General features: G+C 57.1%; 2 protein-coding genes across 8 annotated transcripts in view; both read left to right on the plus strand.

Annotated features, from left to right (window-relative positions):
* The window catches only part of WDR90 (WD repeat domain 90), a 29,058-nt gene extending 25,681 nt beyond the window's left edge, over positions 1-3,377 (plus strand). For both annotated transcript variants that reach the window (XM_042864711.1, XM_042864712.1), the window contains exons 40-43: positions 13-156; positions 1,358-1,477; positions 2,050-2,134; positions 3,220-3,377. In XM_042864711.1, coding sequence (XP_042720645.1) covers positions 13-156; positions 1,358-1,477; positions 2,050-2,134; positions 3,220-3,377 — 507 coding nt within the window. The remainder of the gene's footprint in view (positions 1-12; positions 157-1,357; positions 1,478-2,049; positions 2,135-3,219) is intronic.
* A 284-nt stretch (positions 3,378-3,661) lies between these two features.
* RHOT2 (ras homolog family member T2) lies at positions 3,662-15,820 on the plus strand. 6 transcript variants are annotated; one of them, XR_006177694.1, is made up of 20 exons: positions 3,662-3,731; positions 3,949-4,007; positions 4,845-4,926; positions 5,051-5,094; positions 6,683-6,736; positions 7,058-7,110; positions 7,646-7,754; positions 8,198-8,299; positions 8,743-8,841; positions 8,973-9,081; positions 9,352-9,472; positions 10,271-10,355; positions 11,359-11,504; positions 11,608-11,708; positions 11,780-11,910; positions 12,317-12,397; positions 12,612-12,734; positions 12,963-13,165; positions 13,323-13,441; positions 14,383-14,467. XR_006177694.1 is itself a non-coding variant. In XM_042864723.1 (19 exons), exons 1-19 carry the CDS (start codon positions 3,695-3,697, stop codon positions 14,498-14,500), a joined length of 1,857 nt encoding a protein of 618 aa, XP_042720657.1. In that variant the 5' UTR covers positions 3,662-3,694; the 3' UTR covers positions 14,501-15,820. The 6 variants fall into 6 exon arrangements, 5 of the variants coding, with proteins under 5 accessions (XP_042720657.1, XP_042720658.1, XP_042720660.1 ...); XM_042864723.1 differs by lacking the exon at positions 13,323-13,441 and having other exon boundaries at positions 14,383-15,820; XM_042864724.1 differs by lacking the exon at positions 14,383-14,467 and having other exon boundaries at positions 13,323-14,376.
* The last annotated feature ends 485 nt before the right edge of the window (positions 15,821-16,305 follow it).

A 16,305-nucleotide genomic window follows, 5' to 3' on the forward strand; every position in this document is an offset into this window, starting at 1 on the left:
TGTCTTCTGTAGTACCATGACTTTGGGGTGCAAGGAGCTGAGCTGTGGCTGGCTACCAGCTCAGACCGCCGGGTCAGTGTTTGGGCCTCCGACTGGCTGAAGGATAAGTGTGAGCTCCTCGACTGGCTGAGCTTCCCTGCTCCTGCCAGCCCCGAGGTGAGTGTTCTGCTCCCCGACTCACGTCCCTGTCTTGGCACCATGCAGCCCCAGTCCCTTCAGCACGCTCTCCCTGGCTGTAGATGGGATGCTGAAGCATCCTAACCCCATCCAAAGTCACGTGAAACCATCTCGTCAGCTCAGTCCAGTGTGTTTACATGTGTTGTTTCAGTCACCCAGGAGGGGAGGGATGCCTCGAGGCTTTGAGAAGGATTGTGCAATCAGTGAGTCTGCTTAGGAAGGTGATTTTCATGGGTTCTGCTGCTCGTGGGATATCTTACTCGTGCACCTTTGAGGTGTTGACAGGCAGTGTGAGCTGCGTATGGTGCTGCATAACCACTGGGAAGCACTGATTTTGTGAGCATGAAGAGAAAAAACTGCATTCACACAGCTGATACTGCTGTGCTGTGTGAAACTGAGCACAGCCAGGAGCCAGCACAGGCAGTGTGCAGGTGAGAGACCTAACGATGAGCATCCTGCTGATTGACACTGCCAATGAGCGTGACTATCCTGAACCAGGAGCCCAGTGACTGTGAACAGAGCCAAATACTCCTGCTCCAGCCCTGAGTCTCCGTTACTCTGCAGAGCTGGCTGCAGACCAGTCAAAGTCAGGGATCTGAGCAGAACAATGTTGCTAGAAAATGGAGGGGTTCTGTATGGGACAGGATATTGGCCCCTTGTGTACCTGACGTTGGCATGCAAGAGGAAGGTGGGCTTTTCTGATCCTCACCTGCTGCCCCCAGGCCCACGCACACTGCAGGCTGTTACAGGTCTCCCCATGGTGAATTTGGGAAGGACTGATCTTGCATCCCATACTAACGATGTATCTTTTGGGCTCTATTTGCTTGTGTTGAAACTAATCCATTAATCCAGCCCAACCTTCAAGCCCACGCAGGAATAATGTCATGGTGGAAATTCTGCCTGTTGGGCTCTCGTGTGTCCTGCTTCCATGACAGTAAACAACGAGCTTCAGGTTTCCATGGCAGTGTGTGTTTGCTCCTTGTTTCTTTGCAGTGAGCAGGGCTGAGATGGCAATGAGAGAGGGAGAAAACAGCCTTTTTGTATCATATGAATTTTCTGGTGCTCGTACACCTACAGCCCAATGGCCGGTACTGCTCCGTGCTCTCCTCTGCTCCCTGCCGTGTTGTGTTGGGCTGGAAAAGCTAGCCTCAGTTTGGTTCCTTTTGGTTTCCCCTGCCAGGGTCATGGCAGCCTGCCACCCAGCCTGGCTGCGTTCTGCCCTTGGGAGCATGGAACCTTGGTCTACGTTGGCTTTGGGATGCAGAAGGAAGCCCTGTTTTACAGCCTGCGCAAGAAACAGGTATTTGTACCCTCCCTGTGCATCGTGCCCAGGCAGCATGTGCTCCATTGCATGGCTTTGTTGAATGAGATGGTGGGGAGGCAGTGCTCCCCATCTCCCTCGAAGGGCCTGCAACATAAGGCAGGGGCTTGCAGATGAGCCCCTCTTTCTGCAGGGGGAGAGCTGGACCCCCTCTTGACCCAAATGACAGCTCCACTCCTGCTAATAGGAGCTGCAAGTAATACAAGCTTTAGGTTTTGAAATTGGTTCAGCAAGCAGCTGGACAGTGTGGCAGCTTTTCACTCAGAAACTCCAGCTCTGGCCCCAGGCCCCTGGGCAGGCTGCCAGTCACTGATGCTTCTTCTGGAGGGGAAGGTATTTGCTTTTGGGAGCGCAAACAGTCTCTAAATTGTCATGTCACCTCTTGAAGGGGGGTGCCTTTGGCAGGTTTTTGAGCCTGGAGAGAGGTTGTGCATCTGTCAGCCTCCCCACGGAGGAGGAGCCCTTTACCCTCCTGAAGGTGTCACTTAGGCAGCTGTTTTGCTGCCTGCTCAGTTCTGAGATGTTGCTGTGCTTCTCTTGCTGGAGCACAGGTCGTTGAGAAGATCTCCTTGCCATACTTTGCCACGTCCCTGAGCCTGTCTCCTGCAGCACGCTTCATGGCTGTCGGCTTCAGCGGTGAGTACCAGCCAGTGCTGTGGGCTCTGCTCGTCCCCCCAGGTGTGTCATCCCAGGAACAACAGCCCTGGGAGTGAAGTATCTGCCCTGCTTCAGGGCAGGGTAGTGTGTCAGGCAGGGAAAAAACATAGAAGTGGTAAGGTTGGAAAAGAACACTCAGATCATCTACTCCAACTGCCCACTTCCCTCAGTGCCACATCCCCAGGGTTCTGGAACACCTCCATCACTGAGCAGCAGTGCCACTGTAGCATTGCTCTTTCTGAGCAGAAATGTTTCCTAACATTCAGAATGGCCTGGGTTGGAAAAGACCTCAAGGATCACGAATCTCCAAACCTCCCTGCCACATGCAGGGCCACCAAACCTCCTCATTTAACACCAGCCCAGGCTGCCCAGGGCCCCATTCAACCTGGCCTTGAACACCTCCAGGGATGGACGGGGCATCACAGCCTCTCTGGGCAGCTGTTCCAGCACCTCACTGCTCTCTGTAAAGAACTTCCCCCTGACATCCAACCTCAATCCTGCCTCTTTCAACTTAAAACCATTTCCCCTTGTCCTGCTGTTATCCACCCTTTTCAGGAGTTGACTCCCCTCCTGTCTGTAGGCTCCCTTTAGGTACTGCAGGCTGCAATGAGGTCACCCCACAGCCTTCTTTTCTCCAGGCTGAACAAGCCCAGCTCCCTCAGCCTGTCTTTGTAGTGGAGGTGCTGCAGCCCCTGATCATCTCTGTGGCTCCCCTGCACCCTCTCCAACAGCTCCCTGTCTTTCTTGTCCTGGGGGCTCCAGCCCTGGACGCAGTGCTGCAGATGGGGCCTCACAAGAGCAGAGCAGAGAGGGACGGTCACCTCCCTGTCCCTGCTGGCCACCCCTCTGCTGATGGAGCCCAGGATCCCATTTGTTTCCCAGCTGTCATCACACACTGCTGCCTCATGTTCAGCTTTTCAGCCATCAGGACCCCCAGCTCCTTCTCAGCAGGGGGCTGCTGGCTTCCTTTCAGGAGCTGTAGAGGAGCAGTAATGTCTCTTGAGCCTTCTCCAGATGAACCACCCCCCACCCTCAGGCTCTGACCCCAGCGTGTCTCCCCACAGAGCGGCTCCTCCGGCTGCAGCGCTGCCCTGCCGGTCTCCCCCAGGACTACGCCGCTCACGACGACGCCGTCCACCTCTGTCGCTTCGCTCCCGCCGGCCGCCGCTTGCTGACGGCCTCGCACAGCGCGGTTCTCGTCTGGGAGCTGCTGGGCGCCTGAGGCGGGGTGGCCTCGCTGCGGGCCGGGCTGCGGCTGTACGCCAGGCCCCGGCTTAGCCCCCCAGCTAGGCCGCAGCCCCTGCGGCGGGTCGTGGGACGCTCCGGGACTGCTGTGCTGTGCTGTTTATTTATGACACGATTTGCTGCTCTCTCTATATATTTTTTGGCTAATAAAACAAGACGAAACGCGAGGGTAATACCTCCGACCGGCAGGGGGCGCTGTGCTGGCAGCGCCGCTCTATCCCCCACCACTCGCTGGTTGCCACCGGAAGCGGCGCTGGCGGCGGCGGCGACCCCGGGAGCGGCGGCGGTGCCGCCATGAAGCGGGACGTGCGGATCTTGCTGCTGGGGGAGGGTAAGGGCGGACAGCGGGGCCGGGGGGGAGGGGCGGCCGGGCCGCCCGAGGCTTTGGCTCCTGGTGCTGCGGTCCCCGCGGTGCTGAGGCCGGTGGCAGCGGTTTCTCGCCGCGGTGCGGGCCTCCGCTGGGCCCTGTGGCGTCGGGCCGGGAACGGCCGCTGAGGCTGGGTGTGTGCTGCTTCGTGCAGCGCCAACGTTTCCCCTTTCTTTCCTAGCCCAGGTGGGGAAGACGTCCCTGATCATGGCTTTGGTGGGAGAGGAGTTCCCCGAGGAGGTGAGCGCGGAGCTGCAGGGCGGCGCTGGCACTGCTGTGTCCGGCTGCGGCCCCAGGCGTTTGGAGGCGGAGCGGTGCTTTCTCCGTGCCCCCACCCATGCGGCGTCTCCGTTTGAGTGCTGTTCTTTTGGGGCCTCGTTCCCTGCTGCTCCCTCGGGGGCTTTGCAGCCTCATCGCAGTACCGCAGCAGAGCCCATGGAAGGGGCCGGGCCACGCCTGCCTTTCTGCGTGGCTGGAGCAGGGCCTGGCACTGAGCAGGGCTGTCACTGTGGTCTCCAGCCTGCCTACACGTGCCCATCTGGGCCTCTGGCTGTGTGGCTTGCGGTCCCATCCCAGCTTGGATGCAGAAGGGGCACTGCACTGCTCCACCAGCAGTCTGCCCGCAGGCAGATAGTGCTCACTGGGAAGCATAAGCTTGCAGGGGAACAACTGGTTTCCAGCACCTTTCTGTGTTTCACAGCAAAGCCCAGGCAATCAGCTTAGCCTGTCTCCAGCTGCCAGGAGGTCAGGCTGGAGCTAGGGGAGCACTTGAGGGCTTAGTGTGGGGGTGGCAGCTCTGATTTTTTTTCTAAGTGCTGCTTTCATGAGGGGACACAGGGCTGCATCTCCAGGCAGCGCTCAGGGCTGGGAGGCCGTCAGATTTCATTGTGTGAGGAGCAGGCAATAGCACACATCAGCCTGCTGCAGCTCTCAGCAGGCAGGGAAGCAATCTGCGGGCAGGAGTCACCCTTCCTGGGCAGCAGCTATATTGAGATCTGAGTGCCCCATCTCCCATCCTCACCATTGCTTGGTCTGACTGGCTGCTTCATGCAGCAGAACACAGTGCCTGCTTTGTAGGTGCCACCTCGTGCAGAAGAGATCACGATCCCGGCTGATGTCACACCTGAGAAGGTCCCCACTCACATTGTAGACTACTCAGGTGAGACTGTCTTGTTCCCTGCTGGCCTCTCTTCTCCTTGCATACCTGCAGCAAGCAGGAAGGGTGCTGCCCCTACCGCAGCAGCCATTGACAGTGAGTGGTGACAGTTCTTCTCCCTTTCCAGAGACAGAGCAGACTGAGGATGAGCTACAAGAGGAGATTGCTAAGGTGAGCGGGGCTGGATGGGGCATCGCAGGGCAGAAGGCTGCACTGCCATGAGCCTGCCCGTGATATGTGACTGCTCTCTCTTTCCATTAACCACCCAGAGATGTGCAGGCAGTTGGTTATCTGCAGATTAACGCTAGCAGTTTGTTTAGCACTTTGTTTAATCCTTCTCTGTGTTGTAAGCTGTTACAGGGCTTGTCCTGGCCTTCTGGAGAGCCACCAGAAGGTGAGCAGAGGGGGGCAGCTCCCTGCTGACCAGTAGGTAGAGGAGGCTGCTGAGCACGTGGTGTGCTTCCAGTCCTGGGATGTTCCCAGGAGGTGGAGGGGAGCAGCAGTTGTTGATGAGACCCTCTGCTCCCTGCTTGAGGTCCCTGTGGCTGTCTGATAAAGCAGTGACACAGAGGTGGTGTTTTGGGAGATGGAGCCCTGGGGCATATTGGCCAGGGAGGAGAAAGAATCCATCCAACTGGCCCTGCTGCTTTCCCTCACTGTGGGATTAATTTTGGCTCCTTCAAGAGGAGGGTGTCTTGATAGTACGTAACAAAGCCCTCTCCTCCCCTGTGCATCTCACAGCAAAACTTTTGCATTGTTCCACCTTGGCATCTAACAGCTGAGGAGGTGGGCCATGGGCACTGGGCTCCTGCTCCCTCTGCCCAGACAGGAGGAATGTCCTGAGATGCTTAAAACGGCTCCAGAAAATCCTGCCTAAACCCTTGTGCATCCCTGGGATTAGCACTAAACTCTCCCCTGAAAGGGCCAGTGATCCCTTCTGTCTGCTTGAAAGAAAGCGTTAGTGTCAGTGCTGTCTGTGCAGGGCTGGCAGGGGGAGGTCAGCAGCTGCCAAACCACCGTGTGCATGGAAGTGGGGGAGTTGAGGGGTCAAGTGCAGGGAGGGGAAGGAGTGGTTCCCATGCACAGCCAAATGGAGAAGGGGATCCTGGCTGCCTGGCACAGGGGTGGCACCCCAAGAGCATCACTTGGGAGAGCATGGCGTGGCGGTGGCTGTGCTGGTGGCTGTGGGATGAGGCCTGAAGCAGAGAGAAGTGAGGCTGTGCTCCCAGTATCCCACTGCAGAGCTGGGGTTGGGCAGCAGCGAGGCGTTGTGGTCAAAGGGCTGCTCTGCCTTTGCCCTGCTTTTAGGCTTGGGCTGAGCAGCTCTGTGTGCTGCCCCCACCCTGCCTGGCTTGGTATGGCTGTTGTGTGGCTGGCATGGCCACACATGTGCCCTTCCTCTTCTATGGAGGCCTTACATGCAGGGAGGAGCAGGGGTGGGAGCCGCCGTGTGCTTTCTGCCAATGTGGGGAAGGAAAACATCTATGCTGTGCCAAGAGCTGAGAAGGGAGATTCTGCATGCTGGCACAAAACAGCTGAGGTTATAGCTGATGTTGTCCAGTTCCCAGCAAGCCTGCAGGCAGCATGTGTGTTGTGTTTTTGTGCGTACTGCTCATGCATTCTAAACCACAGCTGCTGGGTTTTAGTGCATGCGCAGTGGCAGCATTTGGGGCTGGAGCTGCCTGAGCTTGGAAGGCTTCCCTGCCATTGTGAGAGCACCAGGACTTTTGCTCACTCCTTTTCTGCTTCTCTCTTGCAGGCCAATGTGGTCTGTGTGGTGTATGATGTCACCAAGGAAGCCACGATTGAGAAGGTAGCGTGTCCCCTTTGGGAGCCTTGAAATGCCCCCAGCCCTCCAGAGCTTTTGGGGTTTGGGACTCCTGCAAGCAGAGACAGGCTGAGCACAGCCTGGGCTTGCTCCCACGCTGGCAATTGTCCGTCTGTGCTGGAGGCAACAGGCCTGTCACATCTTTCTGCTGGCATACAGCATCCCTGGGTGTGCTCTGCCTGCTGGTGCGGGGGAATGCTGGGGAGCAGATGGCTGCAGGGCCCTGCTGACAGCCACGTTGTGTGCACTGGGAGCTGCCTCTCCCCAGTCTGCTCTCACAGGTCCTTCTCTGTGCTTGCCTTGCAGATTCGCACAAAATGGATCCCCATGGTGAACGGGGGAGCTGAAAAGGGTGCCAGGTACTGCGGGCAGAGCTGGGAGATTGCAGGGCCCTCACTGCCTTCGTTGCCTGTGGAGGTTGCTCAGATTAAGCCAGCTGTGCAACCGGTGGTTAGACCACTTGCAGCAGAAGAATGTGGGGGCTTTTCTCCCTTGTGGGTCTAGCTGAGTCAGAGGGTCACAGGAGAAGGTTTTCCCCCTCCCCCCACCTTCGTGTCTCACTGGCAAGGCAAGAAGAGGGAGGCTGCTAAGGGAGGATGGCAGCACAGAAGCCATAGGCTGCATGTGGGTCGCTTAGACAGAAGGCTGCTGCGTTGGATTAAAAGCTCCTGAACATATTGCTGCTGGGTGAAAGCTTAAGCAGGATCAGGCAGTCTGTTTCTCCAGATGGATGCTCCCAGCCGTAGGAAGCAGGAAAGCTGTTCTGGACCTTGCAGAGGAAGGCAGGGAGGCTCCCTGGGCGGCTGTGCAGCAACGTGTGCAGCTGGAGCCCAGCTGAGGCTGGCAGGGTATGGCCCCACTCGTGCTCTCTGACTCACCATCTTTCTCCCCCAGGATCCCCATTATTTTAGTTGGAAACAAGTCTGACCTGCAGATGGGGAGCTCCATGGAAGTCATCCTGCCCATCATGAACCAGTTCTCGGAGATTGAGACCTGTGTGGAGGTGAGGGACCTGAGTGTTTATGAAAAGCCTCTGTGAGGGGTAGGAGCACGTGACTGTGGGCCAGGGGAGCCTTCATGTTTTGAGGGATCTGCCCCACTAGTGTTGCTCTGCAGAATGACCTCAGTCTGAGCCTCAAGGGCCTGTGCTTTATGCTTTCTGTGCTTTGCTTTCCACACAAAGTGGATTTAGAGTGGGTTTTGGTGTCTGCCCTGTCTAGCTGTAAATAGTGCTGGAACTGCACGCAGCCCATGTAGGCTCTGAGGCACAGCAGAGCCTGAGTGTGTGCAGGAGGATTCCACTTTGTTTTCTTCCTGATGCTGGACAGAGATTGCTCTGTGCTTTCATGCATTATTTCGTGGCTTGGAGAGCTCCTGTCAACCTCCTCCCCACTGTCACAAGCCCGTTGCCCACTCATAGCATTGTGTCTTCCTTTGAATCCACAGTGCTCTGCCAAGAACCTCAAGAACATCTCTGAGCTCTTTTACTATGCCCAGAAAGCTGTGCTGCATCCCACTGCACCCCTCTATGACCCGGAAGAGAAGCAGGTAGGAATCTGCTCACAGCTCCTGGAGGTGCCCATCACATCTGTGGGGTCACAGAGTTCCAGACTGGTTGCTGTGCCTTTTACCCCTGGGAAGGATGTGGAGAATTTGTGCCAAAGTAGCAAGAAGGGGAAAGCAGTTACCCCTGGGGGGGAGCCAACAGAGGAGGAAAGAGTTCTCCCTGTTAAGTGCAGCTACCTGAGAGTACACTGACCAGAGATATCTGCAGGAGCCCTCGTGCTCCAGACTGTGTGGTGGGAGGAGTCCAAGGGAAACCTTCCCTGTGGGCTGTCATGCTTCTGACCTCCAGCTTCAGCATGGCTGTGGTGCTGGCCTACCTGAGCCACGCTCCCATTGCAGGAAGGGCTTTGGGGTTTGGGAGGCAGAGGAAAGAGCCACACCGAATGCAGTGCCCTGGTTTTGTTACTATGGTTGGTCCCTTGCAGCTGAGACCTGCGTGTTCACGAGCACTGACCCGGATTTTCAACCTCTCAGACCAAGATAATAACCAGATCCTCAGCGATGATGAACTCAACTACTTTCAGGTAGGGTTGGCTGTGGAGCTGCAGTATCTCCCGGTCCTTCTTGGGTCCCTCTATCTCACCAGCAGGTGAGATAGAGGGTTTCTGCTGTCCATGTGCTGGCTCACAATGACCTTCTGTCTCTTGGGAGGTAGAAGTCCTGCTTTGGAAACCCACTGGCTCCCCAGGCCTTGGAGGATGTGAAGATGGTTGTGTGGAAGAACACCACAGACGGAGTGCAGGACAACGGCCTGACATTAAATGGTAACAGCACAGGGACCGTCTGCTCCTTCACTGCAAGGAGTGGATGGATCCACCTCCTCCAGCATATTGCAGAGGGGCCCTGTCACCAGGCTGAGCCTCCTGGATCTCGATCCAGGCCTAATGAAGCAAACTTGAGCCTGCTATGGCTATGTAAAGCTTTCTGTCCAAGCATGGTTTTTCCGGTGAACACATACTCCTGAGACAAAGATCCCTGAGGCTGAATCCCAGTCTGGCCACTGTTGTCTGAGCTGCTTGATCTCTCCCCCACAGGCTTCCTCTTCCTCAACACGCTCTTCATCCAGAGGGGCCGCCATGAGACCACATGGACTATCCTTCGCCGCTTTGGCTACGATGACGAGCTGGAGCTGACAGATGATTACCTGTACCCACAGTGCGTATCCTGGCGTGGAGTGGGGCTGGCAGGGTGTGACAACCCCATGGTGTACAACTCAGTACCCTGACATCTGCTGCATTGCTCGGCTGAGGTTGAATCTGCACCCTGAGCTTACAGCCCTGTTCATGCTCCTCACCTTTCCCTGTGATCATGAGCTGGGAAGGGGGGGTTGGCAATAATGTGAAGGCCTTGAAGTTGTTAACTGTGCTGTTGGCTGTGACGTAGGTGGGCAAAGAACAGAGCGATGAAGACTTGTCCCTGACTTGCCTTGACATCAACAAGGGACTTTTGAAGGCTGTTCTGGTCTCTGCCTGAGCCGAGCTGTCAGGAGCCGTGAGCAGTCAGCATAGCCTTCCTGGCTGATTCTGTAGCTGCTGTCTCTTCTCTGCTCCCTGCCACCCTGGAGGTGGTGATCTGGCAGTAATGAAAGGCTTTGTCTGAGCTGCCTCCCCAGAGAGCAGGCAATGGTGGAAGACAGCAGGGCCCGTGCTGATGGAAAGCACCGTGTCTAGAGCTGTGCCCTTCTGCAGCCCTGAGTGTGAGGCTAAGCAAAGCTCCCAGTCTGGGAGGTGGTGCAGAAGTACCGAGGGGAGCCTGCTCCACACGCTCAGCACCTTCTCCCTATAGCCAGGGAACAGCCAGGCCTAGGGACAGCCACTGGCCACGGGCAGGGAGGGACTGTGGAGCCCTGTGCTCTGGCTGAGACGTGGCTTTGCAGAGGACCTGCTGACACACTGCCCTTCGTTCAGGGAGCGAGGAGGTGCTGGAGCTGCTCACTTGGGTCTCTCCTGGCAGGTTCCGCCTGCCTCCTGGCTGCTCCACGGAGCTCAACCACCTGGGCTACCAGTTCCTGCAGCGGCTCTTCGAGAAGCATGACAAGGTGTGCAGGGCGCCGTGTAGCTTCTTGCTGAGGCTTGGGTGGTCGCAGTGAGCTGCAGGTACCTCACTGTGGCTGCACATCGGGGCCGTGGGACTGGGGTCACCATCCTTGACCAAAGAGCATGTGGTAAAGTGTGGGCCTTTGGGATCTGAGCTGGTGTCAGCCGTGCAGCGTGACCGTCTGTGGCGCACAGGGTGATAGGGAAAGTGATCAGAGCTGCTGGCCTGCAGCCACAAACTGAGCAGAAGTGTCCACACAGCTGGCAGCCCTGTGGAAGGGGTGCTGGGCTGCAGAGAGGGAATGAAAGCAACTAATTTGTGCCGTGCTCTGGCTCTTTGGAGAGCGAGGGAAGGGCCTGTCTTGGATGTGCATGCATCTGATCTAATTATTTAACACGTTGGTATGCATCTGGGGTATGGTGGCTCCATGGGAGCTGCAGCACTGAGTCGAAACATGTCTCTGTGTGCCCAGATGCCAGCAGATCCTCTGTGGTGTGGCCCTGTGGCATGCCTACCCTGAAGCTGCTGTGTTGGCGTGTGGTTGTCTGGAGGGCTCAGCGACTGCTTGCAGACCTCAGGCTGCTTTCCCTGCAGCACTGGCCTGCAGCACTGGCCTGCAGCACTGGCCTGCAGCACTGGCAGGACCAGCAGCTCAGGGCTGCAGGGTGCATGTGAACAGGTCCTTCCCAGTGGCAGAGCTGGTGGTGGCTCCAGTTTTAGTCACAGAACAGAATCCCCTCTGGCAGTGCCTGTTAGCTGTACAGTGATGAGTGTCCCTGGGGTTCAGGCTCTTTGTGCAGTCACGCAGCTGTGGCCTCGCTTGCAATTGATGTCTGCTATTGAAAGGATCCCTGTGTCATTCTGCAGCAGGAAATGAGTTGGCTTCAGTGTGCCAGAACCCCTAGAGAGGGGTCCCTGGCAGCACTTGACATGGCTGTAGAGAGCTGCTGTGTGCATGTAGCCTGTGTCCTTCCTCAGCTGCTGACTCCCACTTGTTTTGGCAGGACCAGGATGGTGCCCTCTCTCCTGCAGAGCTGCAGAACTTCTTCAGTGTCTTCCCCTGTATGCCCTGGGGCCCTGAGCTCTACAACACGGTATGCACCACTGATAAAGGCCTGCTTTCCCTGCATGGATTTCTCTGCCAGTGGACGTAAGCTCAGTCCCTCTCCCACGTTGTTAGTCCCGTCACGTAGTGCTTGCTGACCTTGTCAGCATCCCCCTGACCAGCTTCCCAATGCTCTCTGTCTCTCCAGCCTCGTAGCCTACCTGGATGTGCAACACTGCCTGGAGTGCCTCGGCTACCTGGGCTACCCCATCCTGTCGGAGCAGGACTCCCAGACTCAGGCCCTCACAGGTACAGCAGTGCTCTCACCTCCTGACAGTTTGGTGTTCCTCCTCGCACTCACCCGCCCTTACTTTTGCCAGTGACCAGGGAGAAGAGGATTGACCTGGAGAAAGGCCAGACCCAGAGAAACGTCTTCCTATGCAAGGTGCTGGGAGCCAGGGGCGCAGGCAAGTCTGCCTTCCTGCAGGCCTTCCTCGGCAGGAGCCTCGCGGTGAGTGGCTGCTCCCCTCTCTGGTGGAGCAGGAGGCAGAGCGTGAGGCTGCTGAGCAATCTGCTGTGTGCCAGCACCTTCCTGCCCTGGCCAGAGCCGGCGTCCCAGCGCAGGGCTTTGTACCACCCCTCTATGCTGTGGCTCTTGCCCCTTTATTTTGCGTAAGGCTGTGGGTCCCCTCCCTCTGCTTGTCCCAAGGATTCTGAGAGGCTGTTTCTTTCCTGATCTGACCAAGGTGATGCTGGTTTTTCCCTGCTCGTTGCTAACGGCCCTTGTCTCGTGGCAGACTCTGGCTGGCTTTCAAGGGCAGTGGCTGTTAGACCGCGGGGATCAGAGCAGCGTGAAGTGTTCTCCCTCCCCTAAGCACTCTCCCTGATGTCTGAGACGGTGTTTTCATCCACGGCAGGTCCAGAGGGAGGACCCAGGAGAGCCATCTCTCTACACGATCAATACCGTGCAGGTCAACGGCCAGGAAAAGTACCTCATAGTAAGTGTGGGAGAGGGGGGCATTGCTGCTATATCTGCCTGGCTGCACGCAGCAGGGCTGGGCTGTGTCCACCCGTATCACACCGTCATAGCACCCCTGTGCTGTGCTGTGCCCGTGGCTGTGTTACACTGCATCATGTGCGTGTTGATGTGAGACTCGGCTCCGTCTCCTCACGGCAGTGCTGTGCCCCCTGTCCCTTCCTTTCCTGCTCCAGCTGCACGAGGTCAGTGCTGAGATGCAGTTCACAAAGGTGTCGGACGCAGCCTGCGACGTTGCCTGCTTGATCTATGACCTGAGTGACCCCAAATCCTTCAGTTACTGTGCCAGTATTTATAAGGTGAGTGCAGGCACCCTGGGAGGCATCGGCCTTTGAGTGGCGGCCCTGCATTTCCCAGGAGGGTGCAGGAGCAGTCTTGCCCTGCCCACGCCTCCAGGAAGCGCTGCTGCCTGCCCAGCCCTCCTGCCTTGGTCTCCTCTTGGCTGGGGAACCCTTGTGATTCCCTCCCTGGAGATCCATAGGGCAGTGGCCAGTTGTTCACCCCTCACCTTCTTCCTCTGCCTGCAGCAACACTACATGGACAGCCAGATCCCCTGCGTTTTTGTGGCCTCCAAGGCAGACCTGCCAGAAGCAAGCCAGCAGCCTGGGCTGTCCCCAGCTGAGTTCTGCTACAAGCACTGCCTCCCACCACCATTCCTCTTCTCCTGCCACAGCCAGGGCCCGCCCAGCACTGCTGTCTACACCAAGCTGGCCACTGCTGCCACATTCCCGTTAGTATCCGTGCCACGGAGGGGGCTGTTGGCTGGGAGCTGAGGGCAGGAAGCTGCAGTTTCCCCACCCTGCATTCCGCGTGGTTTCTCCCGAGCTCTTGATATCATCTGCTTATGTGATTAATGGGAACAAAAGGGCTGCTTTTTTCCCCAATAGGAGAGGGCGAAGGGACTCAAGTGTCTTCTGCCTCATGCAGCCCTCTGGCAGATTTATTGGATAAGCTCTGATGGCAGGATCTTTGTTTTTTGAAGGCTGAGATAAAAAAGTGCTGAAAGGTGAGTAGCCAGCCTAGTGTGCCAGCGCCTGCAGGGAGGAGGAGGTGGCTGTTTTCTCCTGATCAGCAGCAGCAAAGAGATCAGAGGAGCAGGACCTCAGGATGCTTTGGGAAGGAGCTGCTCCTGAAGGGGGCTGGGCAGCACGGTGGGGGCTCTGCCCTTTCCAGGAGAGCATGTGGGTGCGTTGGAGGACAGGATGGGATTACCAGTGAGTGGTTTTCCCTTTAGCTTTTTCAATAAACAACTTTATTTTTAGAGCCAACGCTCTTTTTTTTTTTTTTTTTTCCTTTTTTTTTTTTTCTCTGCAGTATTAAAATTTAAATATCCTTTATATATCTTAGGGTATTTGGTATAAATAAATAACAGCGTAACGGAGGGCCGGGGATTGGCTCTTCTCCTCCCCATTTAGTGGAGAATGAATAATGGATACGTCTTTTCTCCTCATCGAGGAGCTCAGTGATGCAGGGCAGCACGTGTTTAGGAAGGGAGTGTGCAGGATCAGAGGGCACAGGGCCCTTCCCTCCCTGTCCCCAGCTCAGTACCGTGGCTGCTGCTGATTTTCTCACCCCTGTGCCAGCATCGCTGCACCCGCTTCTGGGGCTCTCTGCACTTGGAGCTGTAAAAGCAGCCTGACCTAGAAAGGAAGATGAGTACCTCCTTGCTGGTACTAATTATTTAGATGTTGGTGTGCTATTTCAGGGCTGTGGGAGGGTGAAGGCTGCCTCCCTTCCACCAGCCATCGTCGGCTTTGATGGTGATGCCGCGTGGCGGGCGCTCAGTGTGCGGGGCCGGGAGCCTCGCGGTGCTCAGTGCTGCACCAGCACCTTTGGATGGGGTTTGTCCCCTGGAGCTGAGCCGTGCCATCCTAAGAGCTGTCAGGCTCGTTTGGACACCTGTCTCCTTTCACATCACTCACCCATCTTTTCTCTCTTCCCTTGCAGCCACCTGAATGCTGTGGAGCTGGGAGCTGCGTCCTTCTGGCTCCGGGTGGCCCTGGGGGCTGCAGTCACTGCCCTGGTGGGCTTCACGCTGTACCGCGTGCTGGCCAAGAACAAGTGAGAGCTGCTCTGCTCCCCGTCCTTCCTGTGCCACCAGCTCCCTGTCCTGAACCATGCCCCATGAGGGCCCGCTGCTCCCTGGTGGGAAATCCTCCTCCCCCAGCCTCAACTGCAGGATCAGAGAAGCCAGAGTTCCCAGCACCAGCAGGATCGATCCTTGGCACCAGCCAGCCTCGCCCCACTGGTCCCCGGGCACCTTGCCTGTGTGGCAGCTGGGGTCTCCTTCCTGGAAGCCAAAGGGATCACTCCCTTCTTTTATTCTGTTAATGATTTTTTAACGTTTGTTTTTATGTTCAAACACGAGTGTTCATCTGTCCATGGGCTGGGCACATCCCTTCTGCAGGGTGATGCTCCTGGAGCCGTGAGGGCCTCCAGCAGTGCCAGCACTGAGGCTGTCAGGATTTCTGCCTGCTGCAGCAGTGCTGGGCAGCTTCGGCCCCATAAGGCACACTCCCATCCCGAGTCCCTGTTTCCCAATACCATCCCATCTGGATTTTGGCCCATCTGCCCTCCTCTCCTACCTGCTCGTGTGTCCCTGTCCCCCACAACCAGTATTCCCAGTGCCAGAGAGCACTACATGGGCTGAGGATGCCCTTGCCTGGCGGTGCCATCATGTGGTCCTTGTCCTGCCATTCCCTCTGTGGGTCCCTACCAGAGCAGGAGGCTCTGAGCATTGCACCTCCTGGTACAACTGGAAGCTGTTTTCCCTCCATGCCCACCTCCAGCCAGCTGGCATTTCAGCCGGCATGAGTTTGGGGCTGCTCCTGTTCTCAGCATCTCAAAGAATGATACCAGCCTGTGCTGTCCCTGGGAGCTCCACACTCTACTGCCCCGGGCTCCCAACCCATTTCTGCTGTGCCAGGGGGTTTCTAGTGAAATAAGTGACACTAGCTCTTAGGCTGCACTCAGGGTAGGCTTATTTACAGGCAGCTCGGGGCAGCACTGAGGGACAGCCCGCTGCTTCTGTGTCCCTTTGTCTATTTCAACTTGTACTGTGGCCTGGGGCCAGCGAGGAGTTGGAGAAGCCACCATTTGTGGGTAGCATCCTGCCATGCTGTCCCCATCCCAGCAGTGGCACTTTCTCCAACACTGGCTCTGTCCAGAGCTGCTTTTGCCAGCCTGGGGTTCTCCACTGCTACCCACCCACAGGGCCGTATCCTTGGGCTTTTCATCCCTGCTGCCTGCCTGGAGTGTGTCTGTGGGGCAGAGCCCTGGAGCACAGGGATGTCCCTGCGCCCTGCGTTGCTCCAGGCCTGGCACAGCTGTGCTGTTTTAGTTTTGTTCTCTACACTGAAATAAATTTTTACTCACCTTCCGTTCACAGCCCGTGTCTCTGTGCTGTCCTTGGTCTGGTTGGGGTCCCCACAGCAGGGAGGAGTCCTGAGGGCGGGGGCTGTCCACCCATCTGGGCAAAATTATGGGGATTTGGGGTGCAAGCAGAAGCCTGGTTTCTGGATGAGGACCTGGCCCTGCTTTCCAGCACTCAGCACTGTGCCACCTCCCTTCCTGCTCCCGTTTCCCAGTGGCAGCTTTTCCCTCGCCCATTTCTGTCTCTGCAGGCTCCATCACAGGCTCTGGATACCAGGAACACGGTCTCAGTGCAGGAAAGGGATTTTCCCTGTACCTCTCCAGGGTCTTACGGTGGCCCCAGGGATGGCTAAACCCCACAGAGCATCTCTTCCCATGGGATGTGGTCCTGGGGAGCTGCTGCCTGCGCTCAGGGTCTGGATGGGGGCAGATGCAAGGGATCCTTTCAGGGCAGAGCAGGGTCCTCAGGATGGGAGGGTATGGGGATGGGTCATCTGG

The sequence above is a fragment of the Lagopus leucura genome, unplaced genomic scaffold (assembly GCF_019238085.1).
Source record: "Lagopus leucura isolate 7727_CA_CO unplaced genomic scaffold, USGS_WTPT01 Super-Scaffold_760, whole genome shotgun sequence".
Lineage (NCBI taxonomy): Eukaryota > Metazoa > Chordata > Aves > Galliformes > Phasianidae > Lagopus > Lagopus leucura.

Coding starts and splice junctions, on each gene's coding strand:
- RHOT2 (XM_042864723.1), top strand. CDS start 3,695: ATGAAGCGGGACGTGCGGATCTTGCTGCTGGGGGAGG. Junction 5,095..6,682: donor TACAAGAGGAGATTGCTAAG/GTGAGCGGGGCT, acceptor TCTCTCTTGCAG/GCCAATGTGGTCTGTGTGGT. Junction 7,111..7,645: donor GGAGCTGAAAAGGGTGCCAG/GTACTGCGGGCA, acceptor TTTCTCCCCCAG/GATCCCCATTATTTTAGTTG.